This window comes from Lycorma delicatula, chromosome 1 (genome assembly GCF_047948215.1).
Source record: "Lycorma delicatula isolate Av1 chromosome 1, ASM4794821v1, whole genome shotgun sequence".
Classification (NCBI taxonomy): domain Eukaryota; kingdom Metazoa; phylum Arthropoda; class Insecta; order Hemiptera; family Fulgoridae; genus Lycorma; species Lycorma delicatula.
The window spans coordinates 323,399,664-323,417,861 of NC_134455.1; the positions used below are offsets into that span (position 1 = coordinate 323,399,664).

At 31.1% G+C, this 18,198-nt stretch overlaps 1 protein-coding gene across 1 annotated transcript in view; it reads right to left on the reverse strand.

The window, feature by feature from the left end:
* The window catches only part of mfas (midline fasciclin), an 87,871-nt gene that overhangs the window by 59,138 nt on the left and 10,535 nt on the right, over positions 1 to 18,198 (reverse strand). Inside the window, exon 2 of the mRNA XM_075382023.1 lies at positions 3,763 to 4,019. Within this exon, the coding sequence (XP_075238138.1) occupies positions 3,763 to 4,019 (257 nt within the window). The remainder of the gene's footprint in view (positions 1 to 3,762; positions 4,020 to 18,198) is intronic.

Consider the following 18,198-nt stretch of genomic DNA (forward strand, 5'->3'; position numbering starts at 1 on the left):
TGAATCATTTTTAAGACGTTGGTAAAACTCCTTAAGGATCAAATTAAACTGTTACGTTTTTTATTTTTTTTATTAATATTACTAATATTTAATCGAGAAAAATAATAACAATTAAATTAATAGCTTACGGTTTCCGCTCTCCCAACCGAGTCGAATAACGTATTGTGTTATACGCACTATTTCTCAACAGAAGAGGTTACATTAATTCGTAGCTTCACACTACCTGTCTCGGTCTTTCGTACGGTTGTAATGCGTGTAACCGCACCGTAAGTACCGGTTGAGAAGCGCTTTCTCTGAAAGAAATGTTCATTATACAGTCGATCCACGTGATGAAGATGTTTAGGGCTAAATGAATTTGACTGCAATTCAATGAATCTGACTTATTGATACAAAGCGATACATTTCAGAAGGCATTAAGTTAAGAAGGCGAGGAACAACTCTTTATTTCCCTTAGTAAGTTTGGCATGAGATATAAATGGGATCGACTGTGTTATTTTCAAGAGCGATTGTGACTCATGTTAGACCGCCTACAACAATCATTATGTTAAAAGCGATCGACATACGAATACGTAGAGATTATATTACATTACAGACGTTTCATATAAATATTATAAAAATATTTCATAAAATTTAGTTCCCTTAGCGAAGTGAATACTAAACACGTTTTCCAAAAATAATATGCATCGATCTTTTTAATACTGAAAAGAATTTAATACGTTTCACATCATAAAATCTATGACGCTCATTTCATCGGGCAAACAATTCTGTTTATTCTATATTCATAAGAACGGTTTAGAGCCGAACTGTGTATATCATGAATTATTGGTGGTTTAGTGAAAGCCAAACGATATAGACGAGAAATAACGAAAAGTATTGAACTAAAAGAGGTTTCACGAATCAATTTGCGTAAATTTATGGGATTTTAAATTACAGTAAAATCGCGTAACAAACTTACTGTATTTAAAAAGTACGAGATTCATATTTCAACATTAGTAATGACAATTCAACTTGTAAAACTGTAGAATTGTTTGCATATTCATAAATTTCTTTGTCAAATTCAAAATAAAAATATGCATATTTAGCTCTTCAATAAGATTGTATTTAAAGGATAATAAAGATGTAAAAAATCGATCAAAAGATTCGACTTTTAAATTTTTCGGCATCGAAATTGTACCGATCCAAATACTTTGAGATTTATTTTAAACTTGTATAAATTATGAAAATCAATTAAACAAACAATAGTTTGGTAGATATTCTACACTACATTTTTATTTGTCTACAAACTCACAAATACGCTAAACGGTAGTCTAAAACAGAGTACATCTAGAAAAACGTCGTGAGCACTGAAATTTGTGTGTACACATCGTTTAAAAAAATTACCTTTATAAATATTTTTATAAAAAAGTGAAGCCGTGACCCTTCGGCTACGTCCCTGGTTTGCCTTGCGTAAAGAATCACTAATTATTCGTGTAAGTTACATACACCGGTTATTTACGTAATTATATTTATAAGTTAGGAAAGTGATAAATCGTGTATTATGCATAACCCCCGGGCAATGTGATTAATGGCCAAACGCATTTCGACATTGCGATCAATGAGCTAAAATTAATAAGTGCAAAGTATTAATCATATTTCCCGGAGAATGTGATTGTTACTTAGTGTTTATAATAATATATATGCTTACATAATCGTATATATGCGAATTTACATTTATTTCTCACGTACGGATTATTCATATATATGCTTATTTATAATCTTTATCGTTTTACATAGCTCATTTATAATATTAATGTTACACATTCAACATTTGAAGTCAGAAGTTAAATCTGATGCGCTATGAAAAATGTATATCATCATTATTATCTATCTAGAAAATATAAGTATTATTACCTAATTATAAATTCACAGTGATGATCACTTTACACTAATAAACATATAAAACATTTAAGATGAAATCAATTTATTAAAAGATTTAAAAAAGGATTTATTAAAAGATACTTTATATAAAACGTCTCGAAAATTAAAAAAAAACCAGTTGCGTAGTAAAGTTTGCGTTCATAATTTTCCACTATGTGTCACTTATTATTACAAGTAATAAAATACTAATTATTTTAACACTTAATCACTTCTTACAACAATTTAAACTTTGATGCCACTTGTGTTGTATTGCTTTTTTTCTTTGTAGCGCTTGCACTTAATAGAACTTCAATCGTCTTCACAATTTGTAACTCTGTCCTTCAGAAATGGATGAATGTCTTGTATGTTTTCTTAATGTTATTTCATCATCAAGTTTGAAAAAGGTTTCTTTACAAACTGTGAACAGATTTCTAGAGTACATTTGATTCAACACGCCGCATCGGTTATCTAATTTGTATAAGCCCTTGTCGTTTTTCTCCAAAATCAATGCTAAAAGGTTTCTTTCATCACTCCGCGCTCTTTTAATATCTGGTACGAGTTTTCTTACGGTCTCACCTATATTAGCAGATAAAAACTTTGCCTTCGAAAGCCACATCATTGTTTTTGCTTGCTGTTGATTAACACAACAGGTTTTCTTTTCGTTGACAATTTTTCCACTTTACCGTTTACACAGCATTCAAGTTCACTCAGATTTTCTAAGCTTACGATGGGTTTTACTATTAAACCTTTCCTAGGTGCGCTACGTTTTTATTGACAAATAGCAAAGAGGTACGTCGAAATAATTTCCCTGGCTACTCATTCTTCACTTCTACCTCCATCCGATTTCTTTCAGCGTGTCCAGCCGATCTGTGTATATCATGAATTATTCTAAAAGTGTTCTCAAGGTATGCATAGCGTTTGATAGACGAATCATCCTCTTTCAATGGATCACCTAATTTTTCGACACCGCCTTTGAAAATCACATCATAGCGACGCAGACGTTGATAACTTCTGGGGACTGTTTTTCCTTCGATAGTTAACTTTTTCAATCGTAACTAAATATTCGGTTGGGTAAATATTTGCATATTTTTATGTTTAAATATATCTAATAGCTTACGTTAAATCGAACTTTCATTTCATTTACAGATATGTTCTATCTCGCTTGAACATCCTCAGAGTGACAGTGGTCTACTGCAAACTTGACAAAATACGACTGAATAAGAATTTTGTGTGACGCTGAGCCTCTCTAGATAATCTATTGTGTAGGATAAATTTGTTACTTAAGCAGGGATACTAATATATGTAACGGTAATTTCCTTCTGCTGATTTTCAAAATGGCAAAGTTTACAATATTTAAGATTAGCATTATAGTAAACAGTAGGTCTGAATAATTGATAGATTGTGATTGCTTTCAAAGTTAAATTGAAATGAGAATGTGTAGTAACTTTAATATTGTAAATGTACTATTACACAGAGATAGATGAGATTAGATAAAGATTTTAAATATAAATAATATATACGAATAAATAAGAGCTTAGTATAATTACATAGTCCGGGCAATGTGATTAATATTTTATACTTATTAAACACACTGCCCGAACACCATTGGGCACTATGCATATTACTAGGGAAAAGTGATTAATTTTCGTTAATTAATTCATATTGTCCTGATTCCTCGAACATTTATCACATTGCCCGGGCATTATGCATAATACCTAGTTTTATCATGTGACCGTAACATATAAAATATAAATCTGTAAAAATAAAACTTATATTTAATTAAATTTATAAATATATATATATCTGAAAGGAAAAACGTAAAATATAAACGGATCAGTAATAACATGTACAACGCATGTCACTAACCTCCGGAGAACGGGTTTAGGTCAACATCAGTGTCGATCTCTTCGTTGCTTGTCTTCACATCATCCGTTGGGGCGACAGGAATTAAAGTCGGTCCTGCTGTAGTTATATTCAACTGAATGTTATCTTCAGATGGAAATACAGTGGCCGTGGTCGTACCATCTTCTTCTTCTTCGTCTTCTAATGCCTTTTGAAGTACTTTAGATTCGCTGGATATCATATCGGAAACATTTTCAGCCATCTTTTCGAATTCAAGCATTCTGAAACAGTACGTATAATTTTATGATTAATATAGTAAGAAATAATGTATTTTATGTTTATTATTAAGTTTTCATGTAAGACTAAACAAACGCGTGAGTTATAAATATAGGTAGCAAACTCTGAATTTAAACATCTTAGTCCCTAGAACCGGAACTGATCCCTTTAAAGTGAAATGAAAAGCGACACAATTACTCGGAAAATACCAAATATAGATCACATGTCTCGTATGACCGATCCCCTCATAAATTCGAAGAATCGAAATGTGTATGACTCGTATCAACAAATTTTTGCATTACGTGATGAATATACGCGCCCCATATTACATCATTTGTTAGTCAGATGCCATAAGACCGATAGCTCTAGACGTAATACACAAATCATTCTCGTTAAAGACACATCTACTCTCAAGAATAAGTCGACTTCATACACCAGGCGTAATAGGAACATCTATTGAGTATTTCTTATAAAAAAAGTCCGCATTGGCATCACGTTTGCTAAACTACAATAACATCATCTGTATATATACTGCCATTAGTTTAGTACGCATGTACAGATAAGTATGGGAGTTGTCTTTAAATTGAATTTTATTACACCCAGTAAAAAGAGCTTAAATCTTGTAAACTAATCAATGGATTATTGTGAAAGCATTTCTTTATATGCGAACGGAAATTGATTAATTTACTAACGGAATATTGATAACGTAAATACACAGACAAAAGGACAATTGTGAATCCTCAAACCGACTGATCGTCAAAGTTGGGGCATAATAGAATGAATGCATAAAACACAATCTTTTTGGAAAACAAAGCGGGTATGATAACAGATAATGTTCAGATCCTTTATGGCTTTTTCCTTAACAATATTTAAGTTAAAATCCACGTTGAAGAATTGAATTTCGAAGATGCTCTGCCTCTTAAAATAGGAAAGAAGCTCTTTAAATACAATTTTAGCAAACTTTTTCAAAAAATCTTTAAAATTTAAAAAGGATTCGTGCACAAGACTATAAAAATATTGAAGTACCGAGAAAATCGAAAACGAGCCCTATAATACGATATAATTAGAAAGCCTGCATTCTAACCTCCAAAATGAAAGAACGCTTTATTTTTAAATGATTTACTATACGACATAATCATCTTACAGTAACCGACCGGGTTGATCTAATTGTGAACTCGTCATCGCAAATCAGCTGATTTCGAAGTCGAGCGTTCCAACGTTCAAATCCTAGTAAAGGCACTTACGTTTATATGGTTTTTAATACTATATCGTGGATACCGGTGTTCTTTGGTGGTTGATTTCAATTAACCAGACATCTCAGGAATAGTCGACCTAAGACTGTACAAGACTGCACTTCATTTACATTCAAACATATAACCTCATTCATCCTCTGTAAGCCTCCGCAACCATCTTACGGTGGTTGCGGAGGTTAAAAAGAAAAAATCATCTTACAGTAAATAAATGATGATACAGAAATGAATAAACAGTAGTTTAAAAAGTTGGCGATTTTATAAATGGCAGTTAGAATCCAGTATTAAATTTAAAACTGAAACTCAATAAATGAATCTCATTGTACGAATTAGTATGCTAAATAATTACTTTTATTTTTGGTTATATTTGTAGTTCTATAGTGAATGTAATTTTTCTGAAGTAATGGATTTCTTTTGCTCTACTGGGTAGATGCCCAAGTAGAATTGAATCTAACGTAAAAAAAATGTTATTGGATATGCAACTTTCTTCAATACTGACACGTCCTAAATAGTTTTGCTGTTCTACAGAACATCAAGGGTAATTTTCCTCGTCTTATTGTAGAATACGCTAATCACTTTATACAAAAGATGGCAAAGGCAAAGTATTTTAAAAGATATAACAAAATATAGATCAAGTATGTTGTCTTGCTGGAAAATACCGCCTGAATTTTTTTTCAGGATTTGATAATCGTGAAAAGTACGATATTTAAGTAACAATAACATAACTCTTTTATTATATATATATATATATATATATATATATATATATATATATATATATATATATAATATGTATGTATGTGTGTGTGATGACAATATCCTGATTTCAGATATTTGCATTAATTTAAGGGCCTGCTACCCGCTTTTCTCTTCCTCCTCGCTGACTTTTGAGCTTCTGACTAGGTTATTAATTAACAAATGTTCAAACATTTCTCATTCAACAAATTCTAGCCTTCAACAAGGGTGAAACATTGTTTCATACTTTCTGTTTATAATAAAGATAAGTTATGTTGGACGTCTGTCTGCTTAGATAAAATAAATAAACTGAGTAAGTGGCATGTTAACATTTTATACGTAAGAAAGCATTTAGTGAAAAAGGTCTAGTCACTTTTTATCGAAACAATTATGCACTCTAGAAAAGGAAAGAATCTGATAATATAAAAATTCACACAATAATTACACTCTGCTGCTCAGGAAGCCCTAAAACAGAGTATTACGTGTAATTACCTTCTCTCTGATGTACAATTACTTTAATCGATAAAACCTCACAAAATTTAAATGTATTTCAGAGCGGTTTTTTTACTAATACTGAAAACGATGTATAAGGTAATCACCATATAAAAGGCTAAATTTGGTTATTAAAACAATCGTTATTTAAATAATTCAGCTGTAGCTGAATGAGATTACTGTCATTTTTTATGTATTACGGGAGGAAATTATTTTAAAATGTTAAAAGGAAATTGTTTTTATCTCATTACAACTTACACCTCATAAAAATTCTCTCATAAAACAAATTACGTGATACATAGCATTAACTTCCTTCAATATAATTATAATTTTGAGATATTCGAAAATTTTAATACGGTTAAACCACTATCTAGTCCCTCTATAAGATAAATGGTCTTAAAAGTTACTTTTATGTTAACTTAATACCTGGTTATATTACAGACGTTAAAATGTGTTTTAAGTCATAAAACAATTATACTGTAAAAATAAATGACTTTTAAAGAGAACTCTTAATAGTCGCTCGAAACTATAAATCTGCTTTATGTAGTTTGTTTAAATCGACGTACATAGGTCTGACTAAAGCCATTATATTTAGCATTCTCGGTTTGCTTGATAGAGGACAAAAAACACACGTTTTGTATCAGTATAAGAGAGAATTAAAAGTCAAAAGACTAATCAGTGACATTTTTACTTTATCCCGTAAATTCTAATCGCTACTTTTACTCGAATATTCGATTTATTTAATATTCTAGTAATCTATTTGAACTACAAGGCAATAAATTAATATGAATTGTAAAGTAAGGTTTTAAGTAGAATTTCGTTTAACCGAAATAAACATTACAGTCCATAGATGGTAACTGTAGAGTAAAAATTTCTTTGTTATCAAAAATAGCGTTCATCCAGTCTTCAAGAATGTGCCAATAAATAAATATTAAAAAACTATTTTCAACTGTTAAATCGGTCGATAAGAAAAACTCTGTTTATATCAAGTAAGAGAATTTCAAATCGTAGAAGGTTTTCCCTGACAAATTAGGTAATGGTTACAATACTTTGCTTCACGACAGATCAGTCTGTTCCTTTACGCTATTTCCCTCGGTCTTATGACTATGATGTATTTACAGTGTCTAGTACACAAAAGGTTCTGACTGATGGCACAAATGGTTTCTCCGAGAGTAATTATGTTTCTGGTAGGGTAGCCCCTGTAGTGAGCAGGATGAAAGAGTGAATTGTAAGGCGAAATATGCGTGCGTGTGTACGTATTATTCAACGGCATGGCGTGCTGATGTACATTTCAATCGACTTCGAAAGGAGCCTACATGAGACAGGTTCACGGCTTACTTTCATTTCTGGCTGGCATAGTAGAGGGTTTTTCTGAAAGAGTTATCCGTATTCGGGAGAAATCTATCTCTTACATGCAGTTCGCCGATAATCGTCGCGGCTATGAAAAGTAGCAGAAATAGATCTGAAGAAAATAATCACAACTTCTGTTTTTAAACGGTAAAGTTTTTAAGCGCGCGCGCGCGTTTGTACGATTATATTCTGTAAGCCTGAACCTTATAGCGATAAGGCATGTAATTCGTGTACGAGTATGTGTCGTACATTAGGTACCGAAACCGAAAAGGTTGTAGGCGATATGAAACGAAATGCTAACCGCTCGTGAAACTGGAAATGCCATTCTCAAAATAATAAGATCCCACGCCAGGTTCACTAAGGAAAGCCTGTAGTAAAGTGGTTTCCGGTTGCCTTTTGAGAACCTTGGTTGATTAAAATTTATCACAACCATAAGAAAGATTGAGACAGACAGTTCGCAAAAGTAATAAATTTATAATTTTTTTCTGTTGTGAAATAATGCATTATTATGTATATTCCTGTAATAGAGAAACTTTCTATTGATCATTAAACTATTACGCTGTTATAAAATAAAATAAAAATTAAGATTTTACTCTTAAAGGGCCTATTTTATAAGTAGATTTGAACGATAATTACACCTCGTTCCTACATTAAATATGTTATGCCTGATTTTTATTAATATTAATACACATCATTTGTTTGTAATTTATATCATATTACTAAAATATACATATATGTGTACATATTACTGGAAATTGTACGCATACGCGATGTGTTTATAAATATACATGATAATAATCACACATTAATCAAGGAAATTAATGTAAATTAATTTTAAAAAATGGCGGTAAATTCCAATGTCAGAGTAAGAACCATTAGCCTAAATAGTCTTTTTAATTAAGTAATTTATTATGGTTGATAGTAATCGTTATTTGTTGCAGTTCAGATAATGAAAACATTAAGTTACGTCAAATATTCATTTAAAAAAAGACGATATAGATAGCAAAATATATAAAACATTATTGACTGTTACGACCGACGTTATCATCGACATTGTCACGACCTTGAAAAGGAATACTAGAAACTGCTACCAGGTTATTTATTTATTTATTTATTATTATTACTGTTTTTCTTAAAGTATTTCGTAATTACTTCCTAATAACAAAAATTAAATTAAAAATTACGATTCTTTTAATCAAAACATAACTTTTTTTTAAAACACTGTCTTGTAAATGAATGCGAATAAATTATTTATATATTTAATTTATATTAAAATCCCTTCGAGAAAACCCATTAAACTATATATTTTATAAATATCAAGAAAATTTATATCGAAAGAATGAATCGGTTCAAAAACAACAAAGGAGTTTATTTTGGTTTACCTTACACGAAGCCGAAGTACCTTACCCTTAGAGACAAAACTTAGCCTTATACAAAGCCAAAGAAACAAGCGGTATTCACCTGCCTTTATTTTTTAATAATTCTTCTTTCTTCAGAAATCGTTATTAGAAAAGCGTTTTGAAAACGTATATAACCATTTTATTTTAGTAAACGAATTTTCTCGGTAAATATTTTAATGTTATCTGTATAAAAACGATTTAACAAAGTGCCCCAAAACATAGTATACTTATTAATTAACAATAAGATCTTAAGATAATTAAATCTTAACTGGTATGCTTATTAACCGACTTATGTCTTACTAAACCGAGAGAAATCGAAAAGCCTTTACAAAAAACAAAATACAATTGAAACGAAGGTCGGTTGTAAATATTTCCATGGACGGATAGATGCGAATGCGTATAAAGAAGCAGGAGGCCTCTAGGTAAAAAATTCGTCGCTTGAGTTATTCTTTGACATAATTCTTTATTATTATGTATAAAAAATAAGAATAGTAATAAATTTGATACGATAATAATATCTACCGCTATTGTAGTTGTACGTTTACAAGGCTATCCTAATCCGATCAAAAACACGCAACAGCAACTTTTAATTTAATTGTTAAATATTATTAGTCATAAAGAATAGTCGCATAAAAATAAGGAAAATAATAATATTTCCTGATATCAATATATAATGTACCGATATGGTTTCTTCCTACAGGAAGGCACACCGCAATAAACCTACTGTACACTGAACCGAAGTAACAATGTAGCAGGAAGGAATCGTACGATATATTGAAATCATAAAATGTAGAAATTTATAAAAATAAATATTGTAATACAATTATCAGGAGATTAAGAAAAAAACAAATAGAAAAATAATCGTATTAATTTTAATTCGTTATCAGATCTTTTAAAACTGCGTCTCGTAGTATATCCGAATAATAAAGCCACGTTAATAAACAGATAATTTGTTATTATAAAATAAATTACAGTAGGTCGTCTTTTCACGTTCGAGACGATGGTTATTATTATTTTACCATTAATTTAAAGGCTGCAGTACCGAACCCTAACAGAAAGAATCAAGAAACGGTACTGCGGTTTAAAATATAAAACCGCAATACTACTGAAAAAATAATAATGGTATTGTTGTCGGCCGAGAAGATAGAAAATATGAAGGATTAGAAAACAGTTGGGAGAAACTCATTAATATTTCTACTTTTTTTCGGGAAAATAATTTAAAATTAAAAAAATTAGCTTCACGTTTTACAGTTCCAAGTCTTTGGTCTAGAACATCGGGATACGCTTTCACGTCGTAAACTTAATAAATCGGAGAAGGAATTTAAACGATTTGAAGTCATAAGAAAAATACAGTGTGAATTATCGCTAAACTTTGAGTCGCTTTTAGAAAATATCTGTTTTGGAAATGAAACTTAATTTCTCATTTTGTTCCATTTTGAAATAACGTTACCGCTTCTCTGTTTATCGTTGTATATTGTTTATTCTAACTTCTCTTTTCTTATCTACTTTCCGGTGTAAAACACTGTGCGAAAATTATTTTGTTATTTTTATATTTTGTTGAAAAAATATGCTGCCGTGAGTAATAAATAGTTCAACTTTCTTATTCTTATTCTACATATTGAATCGGTTATCACTTTTCGGTTTCCGAAGTAATAAAGCGTGAATTTTCTTTTTTTAAATGGAATTACTTCGAATTTAATTTTGCAATAAATTTCCTTCGCTCTGTATACGTGACATTATTCCCAAAATAAAGGAATCTATGTAACCTTCGTATCAGTAGCGGCGACCATGAAACGAAATCGCCTGCTGAAATTCTGGAAAACGAAAGTATCGTGAGTACAAGTGAATTCGTGAAGACAGTTTTTTTAACGAGTCAAAGTTAAGTTTCAGAAAAATAATTTTATTTATTTACAGTCGGTCTAAAGAATTACTAACCGTTCTATTCTGTGAACGAAAATTTAATCGGGTATTTAACAGTAACACAACAGCCGAACGATAAAATTACTTACGTTAAGTACATGCGTTTACTAAGAAATCTATGAAATAAAATGATTGCACAGTAGCAAACGAGCTTTATTTCTCCCAAGGAAAAATCAACTGGCTGCGTTCTGCCCTAAACATGGGCAGATATTTTTGCGAGACAAGCAATAACTTGTTTCGTAGTAGAAAAGAGAGTTCCATAATTATAACCGATGAGCGACGGCATATACGGAATTTTACAGTTTTTTATGTAAAATTACAATCGCCTTCAGATGTAACGTTCGTATAATTTCGTAGATCTCAAACACAGGGCATTAAAAGTATTAATATTTTTTTACCAAATTTAATTATATAAGATACGGAAATAAATTTGTAATATTAATTTTTTTCTACACAAGAAAAAATTAGAATAATTATAAGCGGATAACAAAATGGTCTATAAAGATCATATTGAAAACAAAAACGATTAAATTTTTTTTTTTTATTTCATTTCCCTTAAATGAAAGCCATAAAAACGGGTGAAAACAAAATACACATTTTCTGAACCGTGACATTTTAAATTAATTTTTTAGTTACGAAATTAAATTTCAATAACAGTAGCTAGCTTTTACCACTTTTATGCAAACCGTACATCGTTACTTATAACGTACTTAGTAGTAATAGTAGTATATTGAATTTTTTTCTAAGAAGTTATTTGCGTTCTATTCTTAATATTATACAATCTATTTTTACACCAGACAGTTTAAAGGAAAACAAAAAGAAAGCTGATATAATACTTATCGATCACGTCGAAAATTAAAGAATTAAAAAACGTAGATTTTAAGAGTCGGTAGCCGCGCACAATTTTTGTATAGTAATTTTACAGCAGCTTTTTCTATAATGTAACAGATGCAGAACATAGAATTCTGCACATCAACACAGTAGACAAGAAATTCAAACTGCTGATACTCATAACCACTTCTTATGAATTGTCTCGGACCACACTTCCAAAAAAACATCTAAAAGAATTATAAAAAATTTCAGGAATGAAGTGAGGCTCAAAAGATTCCAATTAAAATTAAAGGAGCGATTGCAATTCTGATGTTTCCTCTAAAAGAACTTTTGGAATAATACGAAGGGTTTTTCACATTTTCTTTCATAAGTATATGAAAATCTTAATATTTTTATGTTTGGCTCAATGAAAATAATTTTATTGTATCCTGTTTAATTACATTTCACTACATCGATAAATAAATTTTATTACGGTTATAGACATTTATGATATTAATAAAATGTCAACATATACCTTTACAAAGCTTAGAGAAAATTACACCCCAGGAACCCTCATCGTTGTACAAGAATGAATTTCACGTGCAACATGATCAGAAAAACAATAAATACTTTCCATCTCAAATGATAAATTAATAAATAGATTAGTTCACTATTGCTACTAATTTAATATTAGCGGTTATTATGATCTAATAAATAACATTTTATTAGGTAATAATAATTATTGAATTATATTGTAATATAGAAACTATTAACCACACGTCAAAGAAATCGTCGGCCTGAGTCAAAATTACACGTTTACCGGTACATTCACACAGATATTGATGAGTCGCTTACGACTTTAATTGTTGATGCGACTACAAATAAAAAAAATTAAAACACCTTTCTGACACGATTCAATGCATTTTACGATTGAAATGTACACTGAAGCTGAAATAATGTGCTTTAAGAAGCCGTAGGAATCATTATCGACAAACATTTAATAAATTTTCTTTCTTTTCTTAAAATAGTTTATATCTGATTTTGCGAGATACGATCTACAATATTGTTATGTTATTTATACAGGCTGAACTCATCAGCTCGCAACAAGAGTAGCAATGATGAAACAGCAGAACCGGACCAGGAAGTAATTTACTGTTGTCGATTTAACTGCGATCATTTCGGTCAGCGTTGCCTTCATCGTATCTACTATATTGTTCTTAAAGCGGCCAAAGCATTTTTTTAAATGCTGAATATTTCAAGATTCGATTCTCTTTATCTTAATGGTTGTACTAATTTTATTCGGGCATATTTTGAAAATAAAATACAATTAAATCAAGATGAGACTACCTTTCACTGTAATTAGGATGAAGTCGCTGAATTTTTGTTTATTAGAAAAAAACCTTATTATTTAATCTGGATCAAAAGAAGAGTTTTTGACCGAAATAGAGTATAATTGAAATGTAGGTGTAAAAGAACATAGGTCGATTATTTCATTAAAGTCTAGGAGCATAATCGACGGAAAGGAAAGGTGTTGCGCTTCTAGCGCTGAAAGTATGCATCGTTTTAAGAAATGTATAGGATCCCTTTCGTAGAGAGCTTTGCTTACGAATATATTATTTTCTTTAAAAAGTTTTCCCTATGTTCAGTCTCAATCGAAATAATTTAAAAATTCATATTTTTAAGAAGTTTATAATTTTATATTTCATCCCGGCGAGGTAAAGAACTAATTTTCATTTTTTTCAAAATTTCTGGTCGATGTCCTTGTAGAGGTTTATGGGTCGGTTCTTAATTAATCGTTATAGATTCTCAAAAAGAATCTGACATAGCTTTATAGTTTTATCTTCAAATTATTATCGAGGCAAAAATGACCTAGGCATACGACTATAGTTAACGAAAATGAATAAATCCGGATTTACAAAAGGAATAAGAATTTGATAAGCTGTTAAGTAACCTGTTTTCTAGGCAGTGAAGTCTTTTCATCTGTAATTTTTTCCTTAATCAGTCTCCTGGTTGACTGTACAGTGACATGAAAACTAGTTCACTTTGTCACATTAATCTGCTAAATTATACATGAAATACGTTTTTTATGCCATTCTAACAATTTTTGTTAACTTAATAACAAAAGATTTTTAATTATTTTCCCTATTCATTTTTTACAAATGTTACTAACTATATTGGTTATTTTTACCATCTCCTGTAAAAAGAAAATCACTTACGCAATTCTGACTTTTTGTTTCCGACGCCCTCACTATTTCGCAGTCAGAAACGCACTGATTTTCAGAGTAAAACGCACTACATACGTTCGATTAAAGAGTAGAACCTACACACAAACATTAAGTTTCAACTCTCGCTTACCACTGTGACTTATTGCATAAAAGGTTATGAAAAATACACCAATATAAAGTCAACATAACCTCGAACTGAGATTCTGAAGGTCTGTTGTCGACCATAAATTGAGCGTAACTGAAGTACGATTCATCCAATCTTTATGAAGTTTTCACATGCACTTCAGATACACTACTGTTGCATATCTAAATTTCAGTGAAATAAATCTAGTAGTTATGGAGATTTTCGTGCCATAAATTTTATACATAGTACGTAGGCGTGTGTGTTTGTGTGTGTGTATGTTGTAAGGAAATTAAATTTTAAGTAAATGTTATTTTTGTACTCCTTATACCTCAAAACTTAAAAAAAATTCAATTTCAGCCCCCCTCCAAATCCTACCAAGAGACAGAAAGTAATACCGTATTTTAGATTTGTTTGTTAGCACCCCGATGTTCAGGCCGTTTCGTTTTGAATCCGTGCTGGCAGCTCTTTCTCTGTTTTATTCAGTAAGCTACTTTTCTTCTCTTTGATAAATCCACTCGTTTTATTAATATACTTTATAATTGGTATTAGGATAATAATTTTATAAAGTATTAAAGTGTTTATTTATTTTTTCCTTCTGGTAATAGTTAGCCGTCGTTCTTAATATTAGCTTAGTAAATAATATAACTTCTTTCGTTTATTTTTTAAGGATTTTACATTTAAATAATTAGTGTTACTAAAGTAGTAACATTATTTAATAAGTTAATATTAACAAAAGGAAAAAATAAATAAGCACTTCTTCAAAAAAAATATTATCCGATACTAATATTATAAAACATATGAATGAAACGATTAACGAATAGATTTAAAAAAAGAAGATAAGTAGCCTAATGAATGAAACAGAGAAAGAATTGCCAGCACGGATTCAAATCGAAACGTCCTGAACATATAGTATGCTAATAAATAAATAAGTAAATATGTATATAAAATTAGTTTAAAAATGTCATTTTTTGATCTGAAATGAATGAAAATATTTCATCGTTTATAAGACAGTCGCCTTCATTTTATTTTTTTACTGCTCTCGACCGCTTGTACCGGGAGAGTGTTTTAAGAAAGAAGGAAATTGTTCGTACTGCATTATTTAATCAGTTTCTTTTAAGGAAAATCCCCGATTATTGGCGACAAAAATAAAAATAATTCCATCGTAAAACAGTATTAGTTTTATATTTGTATTCTACACTGTTAAGATTATACTTATCGAATTTAGTTTGATAAAAGTAGAAGTAAGGACGATTTTTCACTTCATTTTGTAATTATATACAAAATAAGAATATTTCAACTATAACATCAGGTTAGTATGTCGCTTTCAGCAGGATATTACTCAAGTTCATCACGACATGCGAGACGTCTTCTCATGTTAATAAACGTACCCCGTTGCGTGTTACACCAAATATTTCACAATCTCGCTTATTATTAACAGAATTACAACAGCTAAATAAAATAAAGAGCAGAAAAATCAAAATTAACAGGAAACAGTCGAAAAACTTTAAGAAAAAAATATATAATCGTTATATATAATAGATTAGAGACTCCATGGGATCAGGATCACGAAGGATAGATGAACCCGTAGGCTGATCCCAGGCCTCTAGAGATGGCAGCTGCCACCCGACGCAGTTGCATCAAAGAATATCCCTGCACAGGGGCATTAAGACCCTCCGTTGAGTGTGAATATTACGGAAGGGATTAACAGCAGAACACACCGTATTTGACTGCGAATGGTTCTTGCAGCACAGGAAAGTATGCCTAAAAGAATTCGGCGTGCTAACCCTAGACAACATCACGGAGACTGTGCTACAGAACGAACGGGCGGGGTGCGCGGTCCCGATGATATTGGTATCAATTATCTGAACAGTGATGTCGGAAGAAGTGCAGGGATGAATTCCCTCTGATTTTCCCTTGAGGCTGTATTTGCAACAAAAGCAGATCCGACTCCAAGAAATAGTAAGAGATAAAAAAAGATTCGAGCCGCAGATTTACTTACTATTTGATAACCGTCTATTCTGTAAAAACAATTTCCGTTTTATAAGGCTGTAGTTAGACAAACATGAAGAATCCCAACACCTCTTTTTTTTCTATCGGAAGTAAAACGTGATGTCATTTACTTTGCTTTATAGTAAAACTATCTATCACGATCGTCGCATACAAAAGAGGAAACTTGTACAGTAAAATAAAAAAACGTTGTACTTGGGTTGCTGAGTTTTGTTAGTAAACCTAAATTTCCGGTTGAAATGAAAAAAAACCTCTCACTGGCCTGAGCAGTTCTAGGTAACGTTCCAATAAATGCATGTTACCTAAAGTTAAAAGTAAAAATCCACTACAACAGAACTCTTGAAAGTCTAGTTCATATGACCTCATTTTCAGTGAACAGTCAGTAATACGTAGAAAGAGAAGGCGAATTAAAAAATAAACAAATCAGATAAAAATAACCAAGACCAACAAAATCAGAACTTACTCGGAAATAACTTTTCCTAAATCTGTATTTTTTTACGCTAGAATGATGAAAAGAAATAACAGAAATCAGGCTTTTCTTTCCTTAATGATATATATATATGTATATAATTTACAACTTAATGATGAAACTTAATAAGACAGAGAGAGCGTTTTCCGGTTTAGCCCATTAAAGGGCAAAACCGGAAAAAAAAAGAATTAGCCTAAACATTTTTTAAACAACTAAAATAATCCTTTACATGTACTAACTAGTTCTGGATAATATCATACGTAATGATTCTCCATGAATTTCACATTTCACAGCAATTTCCTCTATTGATTGAAGGGAACGAATACAATGCATCGTTTCCCCTAGAGAGAAGTACTAATCTGTCGATTTTACACCATGTATTTCGGTCTTCCTTACGGTTGCAATGTGCGTAAAACATCTGAAGTTCAAGTAATTCTCGGCAGAGTTTCTAGTAAGGTGATAATCGCCTGCAATTCAGTGGGCTCGGCATGCCGATACGCAACTGTACATTCGCCTCTGTGAAGAAGGCGATGGAAAAATCACCTCAACCCACGCTTTCCTCAGCAAGATTGGCATATGGTCCTGTTACACTTGATAATTGGGCTATGTTTTTTCGGGAATGATCTATGTATTGCCAGGTTGTCTGCTACCGTTATTTTTATGGGACAACAAAAAAGGAACAATTTTAGCGATTCCTGAAGAAAAAAATCATCACATTAGTGTTACAAGTGAAAAACATACAATAAACTGCTATACATTGGTGTGTTTCCGGAAATATTAACATCAATCAAAGCTTTTAAAATAATAATCTGAATTCCTATTAAAAAGGGAAAGATGCAGGCATTTAGTTTATTACACTTAATCTTGAAATTCACTAACAGTTTCTGGCGTTAGTTATTGCAGGTGGATATGAAAAATATTGTGGAAATCTAGAGTACTTAAACAAGGATATTGTCCACAGAAAACACTTTGTCATCTAAAATACTTTTTTTTTTTGAAAAGAAACCAGTTGATATTTTTTACGAATATTTTACCAGCAAATATCTAAATGTTACACTTTCGGTGAGATAAAGAACAATGAAACAATGTAGGACGCACAAAATACGAATAACATAAGGTAGTTCAATGCCTGTTTCTGGCAAAAAACTACTGAAATACTGCAACCGGATGCTGCTCTCGCGTTAAAGAAGCTAAAGGAAAGCTAACGGGAAGTTAACGCTAAAATAAACGGGATGCAAAAATTATTCGTTGTGAGGAGGTACTAGTAGTATTTAGAATTTTAAAATATGTACCGAGTATATTGTTTTAATGATTTCAGGATTAACGGCATTAATCCTGAAATTACGGCAGGATTAATGGCATTAACGGATTTGTTAAAAAAATCATTAGTGTGAAATAAAAA